Source organism: Hylaeus anthracinus, unplaced genomic scaffold (assembly GCF_026225885.1).
Source record: "Hylaeus anthracinus isolate JK02 unplaced genomic scaffold, UHH_iyHylAnth1.0_haploid 3, whole genome shotgun sequence".
Taxonomy (NCBI): Eukaryota; Metazoa; Arthropoda; class Insecta; order Hymenoptera; family Colletidae; genus Hylaeus; species Hylaeus anthracinus.
In genome coordinates this window covers 6220444-6243578 of record NW_026535284.1, presented here as the reverse complement: position 1 = coordinate 6243578, position 23135 = coordinate 6220444, and the positions used below count along the sequence as shown (strand labels likewise).

The 23135-nt window shown below is 36.3% G+C and overlaps 3 protein-coding genes across 7 annotated transcripts in view; 1 reads left to right on the top strand and 2 right to left on the bottom strand.

Moving 5' to 3' along the window:
- LOC128894070 (angiogenic factor with G patch and FHA domains 1) overlaps window positions 1-5093 on the bottom strand; it is a 45376-nt gene extending 40283 nt beyond the window's left edge. The window contains exons 1-8 of one of the 4 annotated variants that reach the window (XM_054155515.1): window positions 4976-5093; window positions 3747-3944; window positions 3422-3664; window positions 3182-3340; window positions 2832-2991; window positions 2371-2531; window positions 1850-2292; window positions 1599-1698 (exon numbers count right to left, since the gene is read on the bottom strand). In XM_054155515.1, the coding sequence (XP_054011490.1) occupies window positions 1599-1698; window positions 1850-2292; window positions 2371-2531; window positions 2832-2991; window positions 3182-3340; window positions 3422-3664; window positions 3747-3929 (1449 nt within the window). In that variant the 5' untranslated portion in view covers window positions 3930-3944; window positions 4976-5093. Of the gene's footprint in view, window positions 1-1598; window positions 1699-1849; window positions 2293-2370; window positions 2532-2831; window positions 2992-3181; window positions 3341-3421; window positions 3665-3746; window positions 3945-4314; window positions 4407-4467; window positions 4620-4975 lie in introns of those variants that run through there. The other 3 variants (XM_054155518.1, XM_054155514.1, XM_054155516.1) reach the window with 3 other exon arrangements.
- The window catches only part of LOC128894060 (tyrosine-protein kinase receptor torso-like), a 296503-nt gene that overhangs the window by 260095 nt on the left and 13273 nt on the right, over window positions 1-23135 (bottom strand). The window contains exon 18 of the mRNA XM_054155492.1: window positions 21319-22937. Within this exon, the coding sequence (XP_054011467.1) occupies window positions 22769-22937 (169 nt within the window). The 3' untranslated portion in view covers window positions 21319-22768. The remainder of the gene's footprint in view (window positions 1-21318; window positions 22938-23135) is intronic.
- Window positions 5145-22471, top strand: LOC128894053 (dnaJ homolog subfamily C member 13). 2 transcript variants are annotated; one of them, XM_054155466.1, is made up of 18 exons: window positions 5145-5514; window positions 6148-6415; window positions 7457-8302; window positions 8964-9332; window positions 10394-10804; window positions 10902-11467; window positions 12129-13044; window positions 13671-14027; window positions 14107-14298; window positions 14603-15115; window positions 16726-17304; window positions 17379-17808; window positions 18387-18669; window positions 18747-18960; window positions 19092-19277; window positions 19354-19494; window positions 19840-20080; window positions 20155-22471. In XM_054155466.1, the coding sequence occupies exons 1-18, from the start codon at window positions 5447-5449 to the stop codon at window positions 20268-20270; spliced, it is 6696 nt and encodes a 2231-aa protein (XP_054011441.1). In that variant the 5' UTR covers window positions 5145-5446; the 3' UTR covers window positions 20271-22471. The 2 variants fall into 2 exon arrangements, with proteins under 2 accessions (XP_054011441.1, XP_054011440.1); XM_054155465.1 differs by having other exon boundaries at window positions 8889-9332.

Sequence of the window (23135 nt, the reverse complement as noted above, 5' to 3'; positions counted from 1 at the left end):
TACCTTCCCTCGTAAAATCTCGCAAAGCTGTTAATTTTTATTCGCAGCCACCCTGCGAAATTTCTGGCCACGCCACTGCGTGTGCGTGCGTGTGCGAATCGGACGGATCAGCCGGATGGTGGCTCAGGAGCAAAAGAGAAAAGGCACAAGGGGGAGGAGATGGGGGTTTGAGAGCCAGCAGAGAGTTTTTAGCGTGGCGCGAAAAAGGCGAAGCAGTCTGGATTGCGAATTGCAGCGGCGCGACCGTCCGGCTAATGAGTGGCCGAGCGCCGCCGCCGTCACAGCCACAGCCGCAGCCCCAGCGTTTGTATGCACCTTTTGCATTGGACACACGTGCTGTCACCGAGCTTCCGCGGAGACCAGTCCACGGCAAAACGTGAAACGAGGAACGTCCCGTGCAGGCAATTGCCGTTTGACGTCATCCGTTCATCTCGTGGCTGCGACGATACGGGCGGATGCCACCGATCGCATGCGACGGGTCGTTCCGCGACGAATCGATCATTCCTCGCGTCCCGCACTCGGGATATCGTTCAAATTCAGACACGACGTAATCCATGCAAAATTAGCCGGGGTTTAAGTCATCGTTTCGCTGAATTTTCATTCGTTCACGAAATATGAAACGTTATTTTGCGATGTTAGTCTATTGAATTCGTGGACCTCTCGACGAGCCCACGCATTATTTAATTAGTATGAATATTAAATTGTGTATTCTTCAGAGAAATTTGATATGATATGTTTCTACAATAAAGTTGTTGTTTGAACAAAATTTATTTAAATGAGGATTCATTGATTCTCTATTTAAGGGGTAGTTTAAACTATGTAACTATTGCTTGGGCCGGTTTATTAAAGTCGGACAAAATATGAGCATGTATTTCTTAAAGTTGTCTCTATAAAATGAAATTACTTCCAAGATTTAAATCATTACTTTCAATGAGTTAAATCATTCTATAATAAATGAATCACTGGAATCAATGGAAATTAAAATATGACAAAGCCCATGTAACATTTCCACAATTTACATAAATAAAATTTGTTATGAATCAAAATTTCTATAGAAAAGATTCTTTTAATAATGCCACCAACGAAAATTCAAATCTTTTCAATAATTTTACTCTGTATAAATGTTTACTCGAAAATGTAACGAAAAAAGCGTCTGATGCCCGCGTCAGATCGAAGAAAAGTCGTTTATATCTTTTTATAGAGGAAGCTCTACTACGAGCGCGGTTGCTATATAATGGCTGGAGCGACGCGATTAATCCAGATCGCTAAAAACGTCAAACTGTCGAAGGCAGACATGGATACTTTTTCGTGTAATTCTTCAGTTGGTTTTTTAATCGAGAAAAACCGGACGATGAGCTTAGAGATATTTTTAGAGAGACAATGAAGTAATTTTAAAGTAACAAATTGAAGATACGCATAAATCTACTAGTAAAAAATTGTTTACGCGTAAAATACTTCGAAACATATTTTTATTTGTCGAACAACAGTAAAACACTGTCGCTTTATAAATTGAAATTATATCAGTTACGCGTCGTTTGAGTAAAAATTGTATAATTTTTAATCAAATAGTAGGAATAAGTAGAGAATCGAGGACTCACCGGTTCAGTTCGGCCATCTCCTTCTTTTCCCAACGATTGACCCTCGGTCCAACCCATCTTCGAAAGGAGCTTGAATCCTCTGTTGTCCTTTGCAATGGATCTGTAAAAGAAGCAAAATAACAAAGAATAAAATTATTATTAAAATAAAATACTTTCGGAAGAGGTAACATTATTTTTATATAAATTAAACGTTCTTTAAAATATTTTAGAATAGGTACAATAAAATTCTACATAATAATAAAATCACTTACACGTCCATCGAGCTTTGTTGCGTCTTAGCATGATGATTCGAAGAACCAATACACTGCCTTCTGCTGTGGGCTCTGTCTTGATATCCTGATGCTACTTGACTCGCAGTCGCAACGTTATCCTTTTCCACGCCGAACTTATACTTCAGCCGCCTCAATTCTTGTTTGTGAAGGTCCTTCTTAGAAGTTTTGTTTTCTTCCATAACGCTATTATGTTGAACGAGCCCTGGCTCGCAATGGCCACAGGTTTCGTTCCCATTATGAATATGGCACAATAGTTTGGTACTTCCAACTTGTATAATTGAGCCGTGCGAAACTTCGCAAGGAGCGGACTCCTGTTTGGCTACTGAGAGTCTTTTGCCATTCAAGAACGTGCCGTTTCTGGACCCCGAATCTATGATTTGGTAAACTTTCTTATCTTCATCGTATACAAATCGAGCATGATGCTGGAACATACAAAGTTCGTAACACATTATTTTGCATTGCTATTTTTTTAACAAATATATGCACTTGCTACTACTTACTTTACTAACGTTTATGTCTGGTATAACTACCGAATGATCGCCTTCTCGACCGATTGAGCCGCCCGTATATGCAACGACGAAAAGACTTCCAACTTTCAATTTCGGCAAATCAGTTTCTTTCGCAATGATTCTCATACACGGTGGATATATCTTCGCCAAATCTTAAGTAAAACATTTGATTAGTATAAAATAATAAAACTAAAATAATGATATGTTTGGTCAGTACGAACGTAAATGAAGTAATATACACATGCCCGTATCAATACGTCAAATATTATTTGCAAACGCATATATATGTATAATATTAAATAGGTATATCATTATATAAAATATTAAGAGAAAAAATATAAAACAGTTGTTGTCACGCGATTTTTATGTAATATTAACATGTCAGACAATGAAATAAAAAGCTTCCAAATGTCATAGAAAATGGAGTTTTAAAAAACAAATCAAAAATAAACCTTGATCTTCTTCGTGGTCACTGTCACTACTAGTACATAATTCTGGTGTAATGTCATTAGAATTGCTGTCGTTATCGTTGCTTGTACATTCCCCCTCCTCAAGTTCATTATCTTCCAATTGATCTTCTCTTTTCGCAAGTTTGCGTGTTTTCCCCTCATCCTACAAGAGAGACATGTGTGCATATTAAAAGCATAGGATAATTACCTAGAGCTTGACGCCTGTATTTTTCAATTGATATATTTGAAAGGCCGTCTATTAACTCATGTATGTCATCCAAAACCTGCAACCCAAAATTTTCAACTGTGATCATTCTCTCGTAGAAATATTTTAGATAAGGCTAAATCTCAACCTTATTTGCCTTTCTAGTTTTCTGCTCCTTCTTGCTTTGTGAATTCGTTGATGCTTCATTTACAGCTACTTGCGCTTGACTGTGGAATTGAAATATCCCAGTAGCTTTATCGTAGACATAATATGTACCTGAATTGCCATTATAATATAAGCCTTGTTTCTGAAACACATTTTTTATACAATATTTAAATATTACTTTTAAAGGTATGTGTTATATTGTAGTACTTCAATAAATACTTACTGCATCATAATAATATCCACTGTTATAATCATAATATAGACCAGAAGTTTCCTCGTAAACAAATCCAGTTTGCAACAGAGCAGATTCTGCTGCTTCTTTTACTTGATCTACGATACTAGCTGATGTTGTATCACTGTTAATGGCCCAATTATGCAAGGAATCTGGCTCTTTTTCATACTCTAAAGGATTTGTTTGAGTTCCATAATCGATTAATGTTTTACTTTTTAGTAACTTCTGATTCCTCTGTAATAAATGAATGTATAAGTCAAGGTATGAAATAAAATTTATGAAACATAATGAAAAAGATAAGAAATGTAATACATACGTGTTCATTAAGTTTATTCCGTAACTTAGAAATCTTTTTATTTTGCTTTTTAATATGTTCTCGCATTCTTTGAATAAACCTCAGAACATGAGGGAGATTACATAGTTCTTCTTGAAAATCTTCTTCAAAATCAGACTTTATTTCTCCTTCGTCACTTTCACTAGGCTCATTATTGTCTATCATTTTTCACTTTAAACACTGAAAAGAACGAGATAATGTATCATTCAAAGTTCCATATATCACACATACTTTATGAATTATTTACATGTTTACATTTTAACATTCAATTAGTAACAAAAGCATAGTCTCTCTTATATAACCTATACCTCATAATACAGATACTTTAATTAACTAATCGTTACAATTTACAATTCTACGATTCGAGTTGTAAAGTACAAATATTTTACTCCGATTTTGTAAATAGACATAAATGGAATACAAATTAAGTAAATGAGATTGATAGATTGCATGATATACAGTGCACACTTTTACATTTCAAATTGAGTAATTAAACAGATAAAATATCTGTTAAATTTTGCTCATAAATTACAATATTTTACCCACGTACTTTCATTCAAGCATGACACATAAAACAAGTGATTACACGAATAAATAAATGTCACAATAAACCTACGATTCATAGCAGTAACGTAATCATATTGATAGTAATTACTCAATCATTTAGTGAATATATATTTTTGATTATGCTATGATTTTGTACCTTTCGTATTATTTCTAAAATTCGTATTCTCTTCTTTAATGTAGAAAACTGCCCCGAAGAAAGTACATTAGCACAAGCAAGAAAAACAGAAGCGCGTATTTCGTATGTAGTACGTCAGTGTTTGTCAACATGACTTTTCCACGGTCCCTTTAATAAGGGCTAGTTTTGAATGAACCTCCTCAGTGAAGACAAATTTCTCATAGATCCCATACCATTTCCTTTTCTACTGAATACATATACAAATACATTAAAAAATGTACTCGAATTCCAAGTGAAACTATTTCTATATTACTGAATAGAACCGTATTTACGTAAAATTGAGATATGAATTTCCTGCATTGTTGTCAAGAAAAATTGTAATCTCGAAATTTCTAAGAGAAAAAGTCAAAAGAAATGCAATTATTTTCGTGGCAATGTCTATGAATGTGAATATAATGAATCAAAAACGAAAGGATAAGAAATTATCGGACCTGAAATTTAAGTTTTGAATTATGGCGAGTGAACTGACCTTTTAATATAGACACGTGGCTTTATATTTGTCTGCCTCTGTCTTATCACGGCCCTGTGCTTAAAAGCTCACGAACACCAGTTTGAGGAACACTGTAGTACGTAAATAAGTGAAGTTTTGTACTCTGACTGGTCTGCCATCTAGAAACAGCTGTTCGTTAACTCCCCCGAGCATCATGGCCGCTTCCAGTCTGGTGGAGCCGTTGAAAATGACATTTGTTGGGTGAAACACGATCAAACAGTGCCTAAATTCCATTCATTTATTAAACGAAAGTACGCATAGTGCACGCGATTAAAGCGTATTCGGTATTTCTCGTATCAACGGTTTCGGAAACAACTTTCATGTGATTCTTTTTTCAATTCGTATGCGAATGTCCTTCCTACGCTACTTCTCTTTTACGGACGGTAACCAGTGTTTTGTTAAACCATTATTCGAGATAATACGCGTGTTGTATTGTCAGGACATGTTACAATGATGCCGATAAAGGATAACCAGGATGTGGCGTGCTTTCTGGTCACCAAACACTCATGGAAGGGGAAGTAAGTGATTCTTTCTTTATCTTTGTGCCGCGTTGAACGTTTCGTTAATTTTGTAAAATTCGATGTAACTACTCGTAATTAACTTCTGACAAGCAATAAGATTAGATAGATACATATAGTTTAGAATACCTGTTGGATTATTTGTAAAATAAAACGAATCTTTGTCACAAAACATGTTTTCCATTGTTCGAAATTCATCTGTAACATTCAAATAATTCACGATTATTACTATAACGATATAATGGAAAAAAAGATAAATAAATCTTTCTTATTTACATATGCAGTATAGTGAGGAACTACTAGAATCGTTAGTATGAACTTGTATCAATATTATGAATGGTGTTACTAATCTATTCGCTATATATATATTACTATTGAATATTAAATAAATGATAAGAAACGTCTATGCAGTTTAACACATTGAAAATAACTTTTGGAATCATTAAACGTACTTTTGAGAATACTGAAAAAATTTTTGGTTAATAGAAATCGTTATCGTAGGAATGAACATGTTTACAAAATACATGTTACTTACCATAAACTATTGCTGTATCATAGATACTTCACATAATAATAAGCTTGTTACATGATACCAGTATCAAAGAGAAGTAATACTTATTTCTTGTGATATAGGTATAAACGTATTTTCTCGATTGGATCCATGGGTATAACAACATATAATCCTACTACATTAGAAGTCACAAACAAATGGGAATACTCTGATTTTATAAGCGTGCAACCAACTAACAGAAATCAGTTGGGTTCGCACGAATTTAGTATAACAATGCGCAAAGAACGAAAAGTTGACAATATGAAATTTAGTTCAGAATATAGAGCTCATTTATTAACAGAGGCTCTTAAGTATAGGAATCAATTTGTCGAAAAGCCCAAAGAAATTTTGGTGAGTTACGTGTTCCTTACGTAATGCTTATAGCGAAACGTTAGAATCGAAGTTTAATCAGGCTTGTTATCAGTCTAGCCATATGGTCAATAATGTATAGATTAAAATGTTCTATATAGCATTCCAGCTGAACAAAGCCTAAAGAGTTTATTTCAAATAATTCAATGAATACAGTAAGAACTCTATTTATCTAAATATATTTGTTGACAACGTGGTTCGAATAACTGATATATTTGGATAATAGGAGTTTGCAAATCTAAGCCCCTACCAATAATTTCTTATTCAAATAAAAGTCTTATATTTTGATAATTAAGCATATTAATTCAGTCAATCAATATTTCAGACTTTACAAATCTATTATTAAATTTGAAGAAATATAATATGCCAATACTTAGTGAAGCAATCGCTTATTTTTTTCTACTAAAAACACCTTTCATTCATGGTATATAAAATTAATTAAATTTATTTAAATATTATATAAACACAAAGTCTGAATTTTAAAGATATTGCAAGTCGGTTGTGTTTGGCTCCATTTGTGTTTCAAACCACTTATTAATCAATGCATTAACATGACTCAGATGTGATTCATGACATCATCTCTATTTTTTACTTTTTACTATTTACTCCCACACCAGCTTTAAACTTTGGTATTTTATCCTTGTTAAATTTCATATTAGATTTTGCTGATGTTTCAACATTATACTCTTGTGATAAAAATACTGCTGGTTCACCGTATATGAGCCATATAAGTTGCACTTCACATGTAATGTGACAATATACTGTGAGAAGAATATACTGACAACTTAAAAACATAATAGTAATGTAATGAGTTTCATTGGCCTATTGAAATACAGAGGGGATTATCAAGTGTTCGTCTAATTGGAACACTGCACACTGTTTTTTCTATTAATAAGAGCTCAGTACAGAGATTCGATAAATTTAATAAATCAAATTTCGTTTAGATAAATGGAGTTCTAAGTAATTTAATTATATAATAATATAATTACCGTGATTATACAATAATATTTTTTTTTTCAATAGAGGTACCAAGCTTACAAGCATCATTGGTCTGATACGAGATTACCTGTTGTATTAGAAGTGACACCATATAGTCTTGACCAATTAGATCCTGCAACAAACATGGTTTTAGCCAGTTATTGTTATAAAGATTTCGAAGGGATTGCTACAATGAAAGATTATCCCAATGGATTTGTAATAGTGTGTGGCGGATTTGGACGTTTGCATCTGTTTGCTTCTCAGCATATGGATGAAATAAAGAAAAAGCTGCTGGAATCAGCTATGAACAATTTAGGTATCAACATAAAAGTTTTGAAAGAACCAATCAAACTAGATGATTTCGTTGCCCAGAGATTGGGCAAATTTAGCGGTGACGAACATATAACAAGTGTATCAGAATTCACTGTTCACAAATATTCATCTAGACATATAGATCCTCAGAGAAGAACTCTTTGTCTTTCGGATACTTGTTTATTGGAGAGAGATCCTCAGACATATAATGTTTGTACTCTTAGACCTTTGTCGGATATTTTTGCGTTGATCCGTGATAACGAGAACCCACAACTATTTACTATACAATACCTCAACGGTCAAACGCGCAGTTACACTGCAACAGATAGGGATTCCTTGTTAGCGTCTTTATTGGATGGCGTTAGAGCGTCTGGTAACAGAGATGTCCATGTCGGAATGTATCTAATAGCTAGAGGGAAAAGACTCGGACCTCTCAATTTACCTGTTGACGAGGAGGTTGAAACGTCACACGTTAAGTTTCTTCAGCAGCCACCCAGTGGACGTACTTTCGCTGAAATTCTGGAAAGATTTAATGCAAATGTCCCCTACAGTGGTCTTAATTATTCCGTGACGCAAGATGTAAGACGAATTAAATGTATTTAGTATTACAATAAGTCCTCTACTTTCGCGATTTATTTCTTCTCGAACTTACGAACGACATGGTATCACCGGCGAGAGAATTGTGTAGTCGAGTAATGTTTGATTAGGGCCTTTATCGAAAAAATCTTAATAGCGCAATAGTAAGAACTGATCTTAAACAGGTCAATTGAGAACAAAAAAATTGCTTCATATGTAAATATGAGGACTTAACCGCGTATATACGAATCCGCCTAATTCGGGGACTTACTGTATCCACATATGTCTGTTACATGTAGTGTTGAACCTTGTATTTGTTCTTATGTGGATATATATATATATGTGTATATATCGTTGCAGTACATTGAAGCGGTGATGATTCACAGTAAAGAAATTCAATTGTGATTGGATAAATGCGTACATGACATGACTTAAACTTACATCTATACTACATGTAGCGGTTAACGTCGTTATTTCTTTTTTCGTATGGTACTCTCGAGCATTATTAAATTTAAAACTAAGCTACGTCTATTTGCATGAATGTATAGATCGTACGACAAACTGCAAGTGTTTTCCTTTTTTTGTTTAGGATGTTATACCGCTTGAATGGACTGTAGTTACAATGCAACTTCAAATAATTCATAAAGTGAATAACTACTTGCAGGGTCTTTTTACTGAAAACAAAGATAAAATCATTCTCGGTGCTTTACAAACGTTGGTCAATAAAGATTTGGAAACGAACAGCGAAATAGAGGCGCAGTTTCATGCTTTGAGACGATTGGTTGCTAGTAAAATTGGTTTCACCGCGTTTACAACTCTTCCCGGGTTCAGGGAAGCTATAGGGCACAAAGTTGTAAAAGCTTTAAACAAACAAGACTGTGGTGTAACGCAGGCTGCTATAGATTGCATTTGCGCTCTCATGCAACCGATGCACGACGATTGTGATCTAAGACAGGAACAATTAAACAAAAGTAGTCTTCTCAGCAGTAATAAATTCTTGGAGAGCTTGCTCGATATGTGGATTAACCATATTGTGAGTGTTGAAATAGTTTCGAATACGATATACAGTCAGTCCCATAAATATTCGTTTCCTCTATGTCTATTGAACAAGTTTGACTAAATGAAACAGTAGGTTTGATATTACCAAATGAATTTTTCATTATAAATATCTATATGTATATGGATAGGCTTATACATGTATATATTTATACGTATATGTGGCATTCCAAGCCATTTCGATCACTTTCGGACCCAACCATTTTTTATTTGGCTGAATTTTTTTTATATTATATGTAGTATAAGTATTTGTGAATATTTGCAGATTTTTGTGCTGAGCTAAATTTAAAAAAAAAAACCCAAATTTTTCAAAATTCGACAGTTTTAATTGTTTTTCTTTTTTTTCCCTCAAAAAACTATAATTTTTTTCTACATTTTATGACGCAAGTCTCATTATAGGCCGAATTTGTTTCTATTTTTGTTTAATAAATAAATAATATATCCATGATATTTAATATTTCATACATAATATAAACCTAATAAGAAGATTTTTAAATAATTTTAAATTAATTTTATTGCAAAATAACAAAATAAATAATCACTTGATCATTTCAAATTAGTACTACTCTTATATGACTCATATCTAATTTTTAGTATGATCAACATAAATGCACCTTTATTTTAATTGCATTTTAAATTGTCGTAAATGGTCTAATTTTCTCAATTTTTGGCAGAGTTATAGCTATTTAAAAAAACTACAACTTCTTTTAAAAATTCATGACCTTTTTTTGTTCAGTATAAAAATCTGAAAAGATTTACCAAGAAGGCATTTGGTAGAGTATTATAATATAACAAAATTTTAGCTAAATAAAAAATGGTCGAGACCAAAGGGCTCGAAATGGCTTGGACTGCCCCCATACGCATCAACGTATCAACACAAACATACACTTGGAAACATCACACTTACCATTTAATTTAAACAAACTTCTTCAATAGACACAGGGTGTGCAAATATTTATGGGACTGACTGTAGAATACTACAGAGTATTTGGCTTTCCATAGAAAGGGTGACACAACAACTGTTTTAAAACATTTCAGAACCATGGTACAGGCGCTTTGGTAGTTTCCGCCATGCTCGACCTTTTAACTTTTGCTCTGTGCGTACCATATAGCGAAACAACCGACGGGAAACATTTCGACAATCTTTTAGAAATGGTTGCCGCGAGAGGGAGGTCGCTTTTTAAATTATTTCAACATCCGTCGCTAGCTATCGTGAAAGGCGCTGGTTTGATCATGAGAGCGATCATCGAGGAGGGTGCGCCAGAGGTTGCAGCAAAAATGCAAGAACTCGCGCTCGCGGAGGGAGCTTTACCGAGACATCTGTTGAATAGTCTTTTTACTCTCGGTACCGACGGTAGACTGTTAACCCATAGGCAGTTGTGTAGGCATCTGGTAGGACTCTGGATCACAGGACACCCTACCGCTATGGGTCTATTGAAAAGGATCATGGTAAATCTAACGTTATTGACTCAAGTTATAATATTATTTTCATTAAATTACGAGAAATGAAAATATCTAAGTTTGTGTTCATTGTGCATTTGTACAGCCTGTTGGTTTATTAAATTACTTAGACTCTGACGAGAAAGTCCCCGATTCGTTTCTCGAGAAAGAGAGATTAAATAACCGTGACAACTTAAAGATAGCAATAGATCACGCGTCGAAAAACAAGAAGAGCCCCCAGTGGATCGCTATCGAGCGTCAAATGCGCGTTGTTGAGAAACACGTGGAGCACGCTCTTCAACATTGGGGGGCCAGAATCGGCATCGAGCGCAAAGAGAAAATCAAGGAACGTCCAATAGTGTTAAGAAAACGCAGAGAGAGAATCAAATCGGAAGCGAATTGGAGTTTGTTTTATTATAAATTCAACCAGGATCATTCACTGCCGAATTTAATTTGGAACCATAAGACACGGGAGGAATTGAGAACGGCCCTCGAAAACGAGATCCGCGCGTTCAGTTCCGACAAGGATTTAGCAGGCGGAACTCTGATTGCCTGGAATCATAGGGAATTCGAAGTACAGTATCAGTGCCTGTCAGATGAAGTGAAGATTGGCGATTATTACTTGAGGCTTTTGTTGGAGAAAGATAGTCCGGACAGTCCAATAAGAAAATCGTATGTGTTACATTCTCGATACCTATTGACAGTATTACCGATCATTCGTGATTAGACAGAGTGTCCCAAATATGTTGGAGGTCCTTGAAAGGGGTGGTTTGGGGGGTGATTTGAAACAACTTTTTCCTTAGCGAAAATGTTGTCCGAGGCTTCGTTAAGGAGATATTAATAGGGATGGCGTGAAAAATCACTGTTAGTGATTTTTCACGGTGATCACACAATCACGATCGCAGACGTGATTAAACTTCGATCACGACCGTGATCCGGAAGGTGGCGTTTCCGAAGCGATTCATGTTAATTGTTATCGTTAGTGTCTCGCTGTCTCTTCTTAGCGGAAATTCAAGAAACTGCAAATGAGTCAAATTTAAATTGTATTCAAATTATATTAACATTGCTTTCAGAGCACGAGTATGCGAATGAAGCACCTGCGGTAGCGTAAGTCGCGCTCTGATTGGTCGGGGTCGGTTTTCTGTTAATATCTCCTTAACGAAGCCTCGGACATTTTCGCTAAAGAAAAAATTGTTTAAAATCACCTCCGAACCGCCTCTTTCAAGGACTTCCAACATTTTTGGGACACCCTGTAGAGTTCTACTCTTACTTGTTGTACTCGTTTATATCGTTTTTATTTATGTCAAGTAACGGTCTATTACTTTCACCATAGGTACGAATTTTTTAACGACTTGTACCATAGATTCATATTAACAACAAAAGTTGAAATGAAGTGCCTTTGCTTGCAAGCAATGACTATAGTATATGAGCGATATTACGAAGATATTGGTCCATTTTCGGATACAAAATATATTGTAGGAATGCTGGAACGTTGCACGGACAGAATGGAACGCGATAGGCTAGTCATGTTTATAAATAAACTAATATTACACAGAAGAAACGTAAAGGATATAATGGATCAAAACGGAGTGCGGACGTTAGTCGATCTACTGACGTTAGCCCACTTGCACACGTCTCGAGCAGTCGTACCTACGCAGACTAACGTGATAGAAGCAGGACCACAGCAACAACAAGCCATGGAGAAAGAATGGTACTATAACGACGGTGATCAACGGAAAGGACCTATAAGCTTGAAAGACTTGAAAGAGTTGTATCAAACGAATCAAATCACGTACAAAACCAAAGTTTGGGCACAAGGATTGGACGGCTGGCGTATGGTCTCGCAAGTGCCGCAATTAAAATGGACGTTAGTCGCGAAGGGAGCACCGGTAATAAACGAGAGCGAATTGGCAACCTTAATTCTAAATATTTTAATCAAAATGTGCGAGTATTTTCCGAGTAGGGATGTCGACGACGCGGTAATCAGACCTCTACCGCGCATGAAGCGGTTGTTATCTGATCTTCAGTGCCTACCTCATATTGTTCAACTTTTATTAACTTTTGACCCGGTTTTAGTTGAGAAAGTAGCTACTTTGTTATGCGAAATAATGCGGGATAACGCAGATGTTTCGAAAATTTATCTTACTGGTGTCTTCTACTTCATACTAATGTACACTGGTTCCAACGTATTGCCGGTGGCGAGATTTTTACAAACGACACACACGAAACAAGCTTTTAGAAGCGACGATGTAAGTGTAGCCAAAAACACGCATCCCTGTGAGTTACGAAGCTCATTTATAATGCATGGTCTTTTGACGTTTATGTAGAATCGGTATAACGATTACACTGTGGATGTTTGTGGATTTATGGCAAATTGTAATACCGGTAAATCAATAATAATCAATAATAATATACATGTCGTGCGAGTTTAGAAGATAAAACTTTCATTTAAGTTTCCGTTCTTTTTCTGTGCCAGTTTAAACATAAATTTGCATAAACATGCATAGTCTAATGATGAGTAATAAGTGAACAAGAATATTTAAGCTTTATTTAAACGTTTCGGCTTCCATGTTATTAGATATATAAATACATTATTTTTAACTACGATAAACATTCTATTTAATAGATTATTCGAATTTATGTAAACGTTCTTACTAAAAATAATGTAACTACACTCAACTATGTACTTTATACTAATTTCATTAATATTTGTCTGCCTTACTTCTCTTATCTACAAAACCTTGTATACCAAAGAGACCCGGAAGCAATAATGGTCGTAACGTTTAAACAAAACTGTATACTACGCTTGTTCAGTTATTGTGGACTAAATTGGTTTTCTATGGTGACAAGCAGTACATGCTGCGAATTTTTGTAGAACGTATCGTCTGATATCATGCAGCGAAGTATTCTTGGGCAGCTTTTGCCCGACGCGATGGTCAGTTATTTAGAAAACCACGGTGCTGAAAAATTCGCGCAGATATTCCTCGGCGATTTCGATACACCAGAAGCTATTTGGAACGCCGAAATGAGGAGAATGCTTATAGAGAAGATAGCAACACATATCGCAGATTTTTCTCCGAAATTAAGAAGCCATACTATGGCGAGGTATCAGTACATTGCTATACCTGCTATAAGGTATCCGCAATTAGAAAAGGAATTGTTCTGTCAAATATTTTATCTGCGGCACCTTTGCGATACTGTAAAATTCCCACAGTGGCCTATTCCTGAACCTGTAAGTCGACGTGCAACGAATATTTCCAATATATTTATTCGTTTTGAAATATAATTCTAACGTGATATCGAATATTCAGGTGCGATTACTAAAAGATGTGCTAGAAACATGGAAAAAAGAAGTAGAAAAGAAACCACCACTGATGACAGTGGACGAAGCCTATAAAGTTCTCCAATTGGCTAGCGGAAAGCAACACAATGAGGCTGAAGTTAGAAAGTCCTATTACAAGCTTGCACAAATGTATCATCCCGACAAGAATCCTCAGGGCAGAGTTAGTTGACGTAACATTTTCTTTCGTTAATATTAGGGGAACCGAAAAGTAATGTCATTTCTTTTACATTAAATTCAAACACATTCTTAATAAATTTCTATATATTTTTAATGAATTATGTAATCACCCTCATTATCAACAGCTTTTCGTTATCTAGTGTGCAAATTTTCAATGCCAGATCGATAAAAAAAACAATATGTTGATGAATGATAATTGAGATTCGCAGAAACGACATTACTTTCCAGTCTACCTAATATAATAATATCGAGACCTGTATCTCACGGGAGTGTACTTTTGTTCGTAGGATAAATTCGAGGCTGTCAATCAGGCATACGAGTTTTTGTGTAGTCGAAGTTGTTGGTCCACCGACGGTCCGAATCCTGATAACATAGTCCTTATTTTAAGAACGCAGAGCATCCTTTTCCACAGATATTCCGACGAGCTTAGACCTTACAAGTACGCCGGATATCCGCAGTTAATCAAAACGATCAAATTAGAGACAGACGACGAACAATTATTCTCGAAATCCGCGCCACTGCTAGCCGCTGCTAGCGAACTTGCATATCACACGGTACAGTGTTCTGCTTTGAACGCGGAGGAGCTTCGCAGGGAAGGTGGATTAGACGTTCTGTTAGAGGCTTATACGCGATGCGTTTCCGTTTTAAATAAGTCTAGTAAACACTCCGACGTAGCAGTACAGGTCTGCATGCATATCACTAAATGTTTCTCGGTTGCTGGATCGTTTAGAGGCTGCAAAGACAGAATCATCGAGCTACCACAACTTGTTAAAGACCTCTGTAGAATATTACACTTCAAGGTTAGCTATTACGTACTAACTTAATTTTAATTCGTTTAACGCATTCGCGACCGGCAGATACTTTACGACCGTCACATAGTTTCTAATACTGAGTACAGTCAAGTTTCCATAAATGCACAAATTTCTCTACGATAAATTCACACAAACCAGCCCCATTACTGGAGGATATTACTCCTTGAGGGGTTCAGGAGTTCGAACGTCGAGTAGTGTAACATGATCTGGGATCGAATATCTCGGTGAGACAATGCTAATGCAACGATAACACTTTTTGTATTATTGATTTTTTTGTCGTAAAACTTTTATCATCATATTCTTGACAATTTTCTGATAAAAATGAGACCAAACACGACGTACTTCGTAACATATGTACTCGTATTGTATCGCATACGTAGAAATTTTTTTTTTGTATGAGATGGGAGCCCGGTCCCAACATAAACACCTCATAATAATTCATAAATAGTTTTTAAACTCTTTTGAGGTTCATATATATACAGGGTGTCCCAAAAGTCGGGGAGGAGTCGGAAATGGGGGGTAGCTGAGACGATTCTGAACAACAATTTCCTTTGCAAAAAAGTCGGATGGGGCTTCGTTAAGGAGATATTAAGCGAAAACCCCGACCAATCAGAGCGCGCGTATACCGTTCGAGCGGTCGCGGTAGCGAAGGCAACGCGCTGGCGGCCGCGCTTGTACGCGAACAAGTGACTCGACGTGCATCGAAGGATATTGACGCTGCCGCCTAGCGCGTAGCCTTCGCTACCACGGCCGCTCCAGCGGTCTACGCGCGCTCTGATTGGTCAGTGTTTTCGCTTAATATCTCCTTAACGAAGCCCCATCCGACTATTTGCAAAGGAAATTGTTGTTTAGAATCGTCTCAGCTACCCCCCATTTCCGGCTCCTCCCCGACTTTTGGGACACCTTGTATAATTCAACAGTCTCCTTGAATGCACAAGTTTCTCTACGATAAATGGACAGTAACATGATCCGGCATCGGATATCTCGATGAGACAATGCTAATGCAACGATGAAACTTTTTTTATTATTAACTTTTTGTGTTGTAAAACTGTTATCATCATATTCCTGACATTTTTCTGATTAAAATGAGACCAAACACGACGTGACTCGCACCATATTTACTCCATATTGTCTCACCGAAATAATCCCGATGTTGGTCGCCATTTTCGCATGTCGCTCCGTCCTCTTCTTCATTCGGTGTCCTTGTCTACACTCGAAGTTTGTTGGCAAACATCAGAGAATATACGAACTCTACGATAAACGCACAAGTTCATTCCCGAGGCTATGGATTTAAGGAGACTACTATAGCGACGAAAGTAATAAAATTTTGAAGCTGGACATCACAGATTGTATCGTTAGAGCGAAGATAAAAATTACAAAATATGTTTTGAAATATCAATGTTGTAAATACGTAGCGTATAAAATAAAAAGTATTTTCATCATTGTTTCACAACCAGGAATAAAATTCAAAATGAAGTGAATTCAAAGTGAAGTGAATTCACGTCAGCGGTCGCGAATGCGTTAATTTTATTCAAAATGAAGTTTGCTTGTACCTTTTGAATAAAATTATAGAAATTTATACGCCGTCCTGTTCACAGCATTTAACAAAGTTATGCTCGGTGGCTACAGAATGTATCTCCTCTCTTGCTACGGACAGCGTGTTGCAAATGCAATTGCTACAATCCGGTGCTCTGTGGCATTTACTGCTGTTTATGTTTAATTACGACTATACGTTGGAAGAAGGCGGGGTGGAAAGGAGCCAGGATGACAATCGCCAAGAAGTGGCGAATAACTTGGCTAAATTGGCTGTCCGAGCTTGCGTTCGATTAGGCGGTTACGCGACCGGAGAAAACGAAACGCCTATCAATCCTGTCACGGTAGCCGCTTTAGAAAGTCTGTTAACACCGTATCTCTCGCGTCAACTAGCAAAGAATAAGCCGGAGGATATACTGAAAATCTTGAACTCTAATTGCTCGAATCCTTATCTAATTTGGGATAACGGAACTAGAGCAGAATTAAACGAATATCTGGAAGCTAAGCGACAGGAACGATTGAATGGCAGTGAGGCCTTTGAGCATGACTTTAGCGACTTCAAGTACAGCATTCATGCCGACGAACTTATTATCGGGGAGATATTTGTAAAAATATACAATGAACAACCCGTATTTCCGATAGAGGTAATATATTCTCCTTTCGAAGAAACGAGATAATGAAACAAACATTTGTGGTTAAAACGATTAATATGTTACAGAACCCTAAGAGCTTTACGATCAATTTACTCGACTTTCTATCTAGTTCGTGGGAGTACTTGGCGTCTCTGGGGAATGTAGCATTAGTTAAGAAAGATCACGAGAAACTGGAGCATATCGCCATGTCTCTGGAAGCGTTGAGAAATGTGATTAAAAATAATCCAGGAATCGAATTACAATGCATAGGGCATTTCAGATTATTATTCGTACTGTTAAGTTGCAATAATTTCAAGTTGATTCAAAGAAGCGCGCTCGAAGTGATCAACAACGTCACGAAAAATCAAGAATGCGTGGACGATATCGCGGCAAATGAAGTTATAGTGCATTTGTTGTTATCTTTAAATACTTTAAAAGAGTGCCAGCTTCTTATACTTGAAACATTATATGCTCTGATGAGCTCGACGAAAATCGTCAAAGAAGCACTGTCCAAAGGTAGACGAACATTAGTTTGATTGGGTGTGTGCGAAAGTTCGTGCGTTTTTTTTTTTAAATATAGTTCTGAGGTTGAAAAGAATATTTATTTTTCAACGGCGTTACTTTGTCCTCTTGTTGCAAAATTTCAAGCAAATCGTCCTTGTCAACATCGCGTGGTCTTCCGGGACGGGGCATATTTTTGACATTTCTGTTTTCTTCACGAAAGCGACAAAACCAAACTTGACACGCACGTAAAGAAATAATATTGTCACCATAAATTTCACACAGTTTTTGATGAGCATCAGTCGCCCCTGATTGTACTCGAACAGTAAACAATGGCGTACATGCATTTTATCGACTTACATTTCGTCTCACACTAAACCATACTAAACTGAATTTTTCGCTCAAACAATAAAATGCCTTGCAAAGCCTAAGGTTGGGGGAAAACACGCTCTAATTTCCATAGCACGTGGTCTGTAGTGTCAATAATCCAAAGGAAAACGGGTTTTCGAAAAACGCAGGAACATTCGCACACACCCGATACTATACCTGTATCTTATTATCTCCTTTAAAACAAAGATTGTGGGAATTTTTAGGAGCCGTCGTCTATGTTCTCGATCTATTCTGTAATTCAAGTAATACTCAAATACGCGAAGCGGCCGCGGAAATGCTTGGGAAAATGTCGTCGGACAAATTAGCTGGGCCGAAAGTAAAACTGGACTTGTCGAAATTTTTGCCGAGATTATTTAGCGAGGCGATACGAGATGCCCCTAAACAGTGCGTGCACATGTTCGAAACGAAACACGAGAATCCTGAACTGATTTGGGATGATAATGCCAAAGCTAGAGCTTCTAGGATCGTAACAGAATTAAAAGACGAGTATGTGAACGTTGCTCGAAAATACACACGTCTTCTTGATTATCTTGTCAATTTATACAGAGCATAATTTCTTCCAGATATTACGCGTTGCAGAGGAGAAATCCTAATGCTGTATTAAAGTTACCCGAGACTCAAAGTAATATCGATATAGCAACAAACGAACCTGTAGTGGGAGGTGTATATCTCAGATTATTTATAGCGAGTCCTGCGTGGGCTCTTAGGAAACCTAAAGAATTTTTGAGCGAACTTATGGACACGACATTGACGTTTATGTCCAAAGAAAAAACTGATGTAGGTGTACGATCGACCTGCCCACGAATAAGAAATTTGACCGCTTTTTGGTGGACAAATTCCTTTTTTCCTATTCCCTTTTTCTTTTTTATGCAGATTAAAATCTTATTTGATAATATTTCTGTAAATAGCCGGATATGTTGGAATTGACAACACAAGCATTAGTATGTCTCCTCCAAGCACAACCAAGTTTAGCAGACCACGTTCCATCGTTAGGCCACATACCTAGACTCTGCCGACAAATGGCGATGCAAAATAATCAACCATCCGTGTACAAAACTGCGATTTTAATACTTCATCAATTAGCAACGAGCGAGGTAAGTTCGTCGATGTAGTTTGTATTAAATACACGACGCTATTCGTTGATACTTAAACTACGTGTACAACCTTCAGACTTGTATATCGTCGATTTGTCAAACGGAATGCATAAGCCCGTTGAAACATGCTATGCAATCTAGAAGAGATATGATCGCTGTAGCGTGCGAAACGTTACATAGGTTATTTTCAACTAACGAGGATAGACTTATAAAACAGGTGAGTTGCTACTGTCTGCCTTTAACTAATATTTTACCCCTCTTCCAGATTTTTACGTTTCACCCGCGCTTAACACGTTCGCTACCACACTAATTACCGTGAGAATTCCTACGAGGTTAAAATTACATTTTTATACAATTAGAAACGACGTAATTCAACATCTGTACTGATTCTATCCAGACTAATTTTCTTGAACACCTCATGTTTAGAATTAATTTATTTACTTCCTCAGTGAAAATTCTTGTCACCCATACGTGGACAACGCGGCGGTCAACGTGTTAACTAACAAATTTGCAGTGTTCTAGGAGAAAATACACTATTTTTATGTAAAACTTTATTATTTAGGCATTGGATGCCGACATGGTACCTTATCTGTTGAATATATTAGAGGGGCGATTAGACGCTATCGAAAATCCTGCAACAACCAAAGCTCAAATAGTTAAAGCTTTAAAAGCAATGACTAGAAGTTTGTTGTTAGGAGAGAAAGTGAATGCTATACTAGAAAAGTCGAGTGTCTGGGCGGAATACAAAGATCAGCGGCATGATCTCTTCCTTTCCAATTCTACTAATTCTGGCTACCTTACTGGTAAGATACGCGTGCAATTATGTTACCCGATATGTTGTATATTAAATGTTTAAATATATATTGCAAATTCATAGCTGGAACGCCGGTGTCCGCTGGTTATTTAACGGCTGGTCCAAGTAACACTTTAACCACCGGCCCACCACCAGTTGACAAAGAAGATACTTTAATTAACAGGAATGATAGTATCTGATATAGGTAGCATCGAAAGTAAAACCGAGTGGCAGTAAGAATGCCAATCATGAAATTCCTATCGGTATATCCTATCGATATAAAGACTACATTGCCTGTGATTTTCGGCTCCTTAAAAGATTAAGGAATTTATCAATCGAATAATGTTTTTGTTAAATTTACATTTATATTTAGATTATTACGATACATATAACTGATACTCTTTATTATGCTGTATAGGCAGATTGTGTAATTACGTAAGCAATGTCATTCTTTACAGCGGCGGCGTTAGCGGGTGGCAGAAGATAGTATTCAATGAAAGTCTATTATTAAACAAATTTTTCTAGAAGAATATCCCTCGAGAAAAAGATAAATCTCCTTTGTCCACTCCAAACTTCACCCGTGCAAAGTTTCATTTTATACTTAGCAAATTTCCTCACGAGTACTCGCGTTTATCGCGAAACTGAATTTCCATTATCGAAGGAATTTATCAGTTTAGAGATTAGACATCATGCATCTGTAAAGTAATAATGTAAAGAAGAAACGTGCGTCCTTTGGAAGCCTCGAGCAACTTTATACGCAACTGGAAATTAAAAATACAAGTTGAATAAGATGTTTCTTACGGAACAATTCGTGTGTTGCGCAACAATTTTCAATGCGATAACATGTGAATTGCAAAGAGAATTTAGTGAGAAACACGTAAATGAATTACTTTTACTATAAAGGAAACATGTTTTAAAGAATTCACATTCTTGGCGCACAGAGGATTAATTATTGTTGCTGTATTCAAATGTAATTAATATTCCTTGGAAGACTTTCAATGAATGTATTATATGTATTTTAAAGACTTATAAGCGAGAACTGTACCTATCTGGTCCAACTTTCAAATATTCAAAAATTCCATACATCATCCATGTTTTATTACCATCACCATTACATGAAATCGTTATAGTATACTACATTTAATAATATACTTTCAGGGGTTAATCGCATATTCTAATACCGCAAAATGCTTTTACTTCTTCCATACGAAACATTTGTAACGATAGCAAATATATCAGATCGAACACAAACAATAACAACAAAAAATGAACACACATTGTTCTTTGACGCAAATGAAAGATACAAAAATTGTATAGCGTAAAGTCGGTTCGCCGTTACTTTTTCAGTCACATTTCATGCTCGTCATTTTTTCAACGAATTTTCTAAGGAAAGCGCTTAGAAATAACGAGTGCATATTGAATGCCTGCTAACGAATTAGTGGATTGTATAAAAAAAAAAAAAAAAAATAATATTAGTTGAATGTAACAGTAACTGAAAAAAATCGAATGTATACTTTATAAACGTGATGTTCAGTCTTTAATTCCATGCAGCGTACGTTTTCTATCACATTTTTTGTTGTTTTCTTAAAATGTTTATGTATTGATAAGTATATTTTGTTAAATATTTCATCGACGCTTAAAAACCGTGGTAAGTGACAAAGCTAATCGGTGATACTGAACGAGGATCTATCAAATGAATTAGGCTCCATGGGTTAGAGAGAGTTCCTCTTTTCATATCAATTTTTAGTATTTTAACGGAGCGATTGATTTAGCGATGTCGAACATACGTAGAGCTTAGATTACAAAACACGCGTTTTGCGATGCTCTTCACTTGCCATCCATCAATTTCGAATAGACTTTTGCTACTCCTGATCGAGGAGTCGAGCGATCCCGAGCGCATCGAAGGAAGAAACGACGACAGTTCCTTTCGTAATAGCACCGTGTACCGTATATAAATTTCTATATTTACAATTCTGATAAGAAAACGGACAAACCGAGTTCCTCATAGAGCCCCTCAATTTCCAAAACGTAGATCGCACAGGAATTTCGCGTGAACATGATTTCCGTTCGCTCGATTCGTCGATCGAATTACTTTAGCGAACAAAAACAAAAGAATGCTGAGCGTTTAATCGGTTAATACGAAATGATCGATCGTCGAGTAAGTGAGAGGTAGAAACGAAAATGGTTGGCATGGTATCGATGTGCTGTGTGTAATATTGTTACTGTCAGTCGAGTAACCATGAACAAATATGGTACAGCCTTAGTTATTTTTATGTATTTACGCCTGAGTTCTTAAGGTCGAGAGTAAGATATTGTATATACACACATATGTATATGAAAAGAAGTTATACCACAGATTATTGTACGTACAATTAGAAAATAAACGATTTTGCACATGGTATGTAACGTTCCACCTGTTCCTTGCTTTTGTACCTTTTGTTGCGATTCTTTAATTAAGGAGTGCAAGCCGTCAAAGTGGAATTTCATAATGAAAATTATAGTTTGACGGGATAAAAGTTTTATAAAAGTTTAAAATAAAGGCTCTTTATTATTTGTAATTTCTTTCTCACGTTTGATGTAAAATACTTTGAAAACCAAATTCGCGCATAAATTATTTCAGTAATTAGACTAGACGAATTATGCATTGGATATTATTTGAACGTTGACTGTTTCGCTCGATTGCAGCTATTGATTACTCTTATGCCATAAGTACACGAGCCGGGTCTTGATCCCGTGAAACTTCACTCAGGATCATGTATTTGCTATCTGCATAAGAGGATAGCAATTTGTCTATACTTTCTTTTAATTCCGTAAACGTGGGTCTACTCTGAGGTCGTGAATTCCAGCAAGAAAGCATAATACTATACCTGCAAAGAAAAAGATAAAAATTCATTAACTCTGCTACTCTTAATTATTAGATGAATCACTATTTGTTCTATTGCTTGGTGATTCTATAATAGAATGAAATGTAAATAAACAAATTGCTCAGTAATCTTGTAAAGGCAGTGGTCTCCGAATCTTTTAGAAGCCACTCTGAAACCCAGAAGAAATGTTAAATTATTCAC